Here is a 2,723-nt window from a genome sequence, read left to right on the forward strand (position 1 = left end):
CGATCTCTTGACCTCGTGATCCACCCGCCTCGGCCTCCCAAAGTGCTAGGATTACAGGCTTGAGCCACTGCGCCCGGCCTTGAGACCCCTTCTTAATAAAAAAAGAATAACAACTTTTTTTTTTAATAGAAAAGTTTTTTTTTTTTGTTTGTTTGTTTTTTAGACTGAGTCTTGCTCTGTCCCCCAGGTTGGAGTGCAATGGTGTAATCTCGGTTCACTGCAATCTCCGCCTTCTGGGTTCAAGCGATTCTCTTGCCTCAGCCTCCCAAGTAGCTGGGATTATAGGTACCTGCCACCATGCCCGGTTAATGTTTTACATTTTTAGTAGAGACGGAGTTTCACCATGTTGGCCAGGCTGGTCTCAGGTGGGCCACTCCTGACCTCAGGTGATCCACCTGCCTCTACCTCCCAAAGTGCTGGGATTATAGGCATGAGCCACCTCACCAGGCCAAGATTTTTTTTAAAGAAAGGAAAAGGATTTTTACTTTCTTTTGGGTCAATGGAAAGGATAAACAGAAATAATAAATCCTTTTCCAACATAATGAAAGCAATAGAAATGCTAAATTATAATTGGAACCATTTCAACAGTGCCCAAAGGAGCTGGGTCAAGCTTTCAGGATGAAGACAACACTTTCATTGGCTCAGGCTAGATGCCTGATTATTTTGTTTTTGATTTTTTTGAGACAGAGTCTTGTTCTGTCACCCAGGATTGAGTGCAGTGGTGGATCTCGGCTCACTGCAGCCTCCTCTTCCTGGCCTAGGCAACATGGTGAGGCAATTCTCATGCCTCAGCCCCCAGAGTAGCTGGGACTACAGGTGTACGCCACCACCCTAAGCTAAGCTTCTTGTATTTTTAGTAGAGACGGGTTTCACCATGTTGACCAGGCTAGTCTCGAGCTACTGACCTCAAGTGATCCACCCGCCTCGGCCTCCCAAAGTGCTGGGATTACAGGCGTGAGCCACCATGCTTGGCCAGATGCCTGACAGTTGCAAGCATCAAGACAGACTACAGACCTTGCCACTAGAGAGGAAAGGCTGGGCTCCCTCACCCCTTTGCCTGGAAGACCACATACCACGGCTCTCCTGTTTCTGCCCACAAAGAGCTCCAGGTGGTCTAGGAAGATTTATATCCGTAGTTGCAGGTTTTGGTCCCAAGGTCTCCATGGTCACTTCTGTCCTTTTGGCATCACAGCTGGTTTGGATTTGAGGCTGGAGTCTTGGAGGCTGAGTTGGGGCTCCCCCACAGCTGATAAGGATGAATCTCTTGGGCCCACTACTGCCACTCTCTCTTCCCTTGGCAGTCAGTGCCGTGATGATGCTGTGGATATTGGCATTGTTGGGGATGGCCACTACTTGGGTGTTGGGCATGGTGGGGTGGTTGATAATCTTGATCCCAGCTGGAAACTTGCAAGAGCTGGACTCTGCCACTTCCTTGGAGGCCTGTGCTTGACTAGGCTCCTGTTGGGCAGGGGATCTCTTAGGTTCCTCCTCTGATGTTTCACTTGGGCCATTTTGAACAGGAAGGGGCAGCCGCCGTCTCTTGAGAATCAATGGCCGACGGGGGCTGGTTTTCATTATGAATCGGTGTTTTCACTCTCCATTGAGAATCACAAGTGTGGACCCTGGAAAATGCAAAGAGCAGCAAGATGTCAGAGATTTTTTTAGGCTGAGAAGAGGTTCTTTAAGATAAAGGTGCTCCTCTTCCTATGACCAGGAACATGAGCTCAAAGGCAGAGGTGAATGTTCCATGGACTTTTGTAAAGACCTCAGATAATAAGGAGATAATAATTGCTAAAATTACAGCAGACAGAAGCAATTCAAAGGGCAAAAATGGGACTGGGTTGGAGATAGCCAAAGATCTCCTTCTTGAAGCTTCAGAATATTTGGCTACAGAAATGGATGGGACAGCTACAAAAATGTGGAAATTGCCTACTATAATATAAATAGATAACTTGCAATGACTGTCCGGACAGCAATGGAAGATGCTAGAATAGAGAGCATATGGTAATTAGGAGTCCCGACAAAACTCTGATCCCATAATCCATTCTAAGATAAAGCCTTTTAATTTTTTTTTTTTTGAGACAGAGTCTCACTCTATCACCCAGGCTGGAGTGCAATGGCACCATCTCAGCTCATTGCAACCTCCACCTCCTGGGTTCAAGCGATTCTCATGCCTCAGCCTCCCAAGTAGCTGGGATTACAGGCACCCACCACCATGCCTGGCTAATTTTTGTATTTTTAGTAGAGACAGGGTTTCACCACGTTGCTCAGGCTGGTCTGAAACTCCTGACCTCAGGTGATAGACTCAGCTCAGCCTCCCAAAGTGCTGGGATTACGGGCGTGAGCCAGGTGCCCAGCCAGGCCTTTTAATTTTTGTGTTACTTTGTAAATAGGACCAGTGCAACAGAATCAGGGAAGAAAGGCAGACTGTACTATTGCCACACCACTGGCAAAATCATCTCCTAGTTTACAAGACCTCACATAAAATGGAAACCTCTACTGAAGACTCATGTAAAGTTGTGCAGCTTGTGCACTGAACAACTCTAGAGAGTGACATTTATTTCTCAGGCTATTATACTTGCTCGAATTTTAAAAGAATATGTTTTCTGGCTGGGTGCAGTGGCTCACGCCTGTAATCCCAGCACTTTGGGAGGCCGAGGCGGGTGGATCACGAGGTCAAGAGATCGAGACCATCCTGGTCAACATGGTGAAACCCCGTCTCT

The 2,723-nt window shown here is 47.2% G+C and overlaps 1 protein-coding gene across 1 annotated transcript in view; it reads right to left on the reverse strand.

Moving 5' to 3' along the window:
* Positions 1-2,723, reverse strand: part of FOXM1 (forkhead box M1) — a 19,085-nt gene that overhangs the window by 13,563 nt on the left and 2,799 nt on the right. The window contains exon 2 of the mRNA XM_037744860.1: positions 1,074-1,622. Within this exon, the coding sequence (XP_037600788.1) occupies positions 1,074-1,575 (502 nt within the window). The 5' untranslated portion in view covers positions 1,576-1,622. The remainder of the gene's footprint in view (positions 1-1,073; positions 1,623-2,723) is intronic.

The sequence above is a fragment of the Cebus imitator genome, unplaced genomic scaffold (assembly GCF_001604975.1).
Source record: "Cebus imitator isolate Cc_AM_T3 unplaced genomic scaffold, Cebus_imitator-1.0 Scaffold187, whole genome shotgun sequence".
Lineage (NCBI taxonomy): Eukaryota > Metazoa > Chordata > Mammalia > Primates > Cebidae > Cebus > Cebus imitator.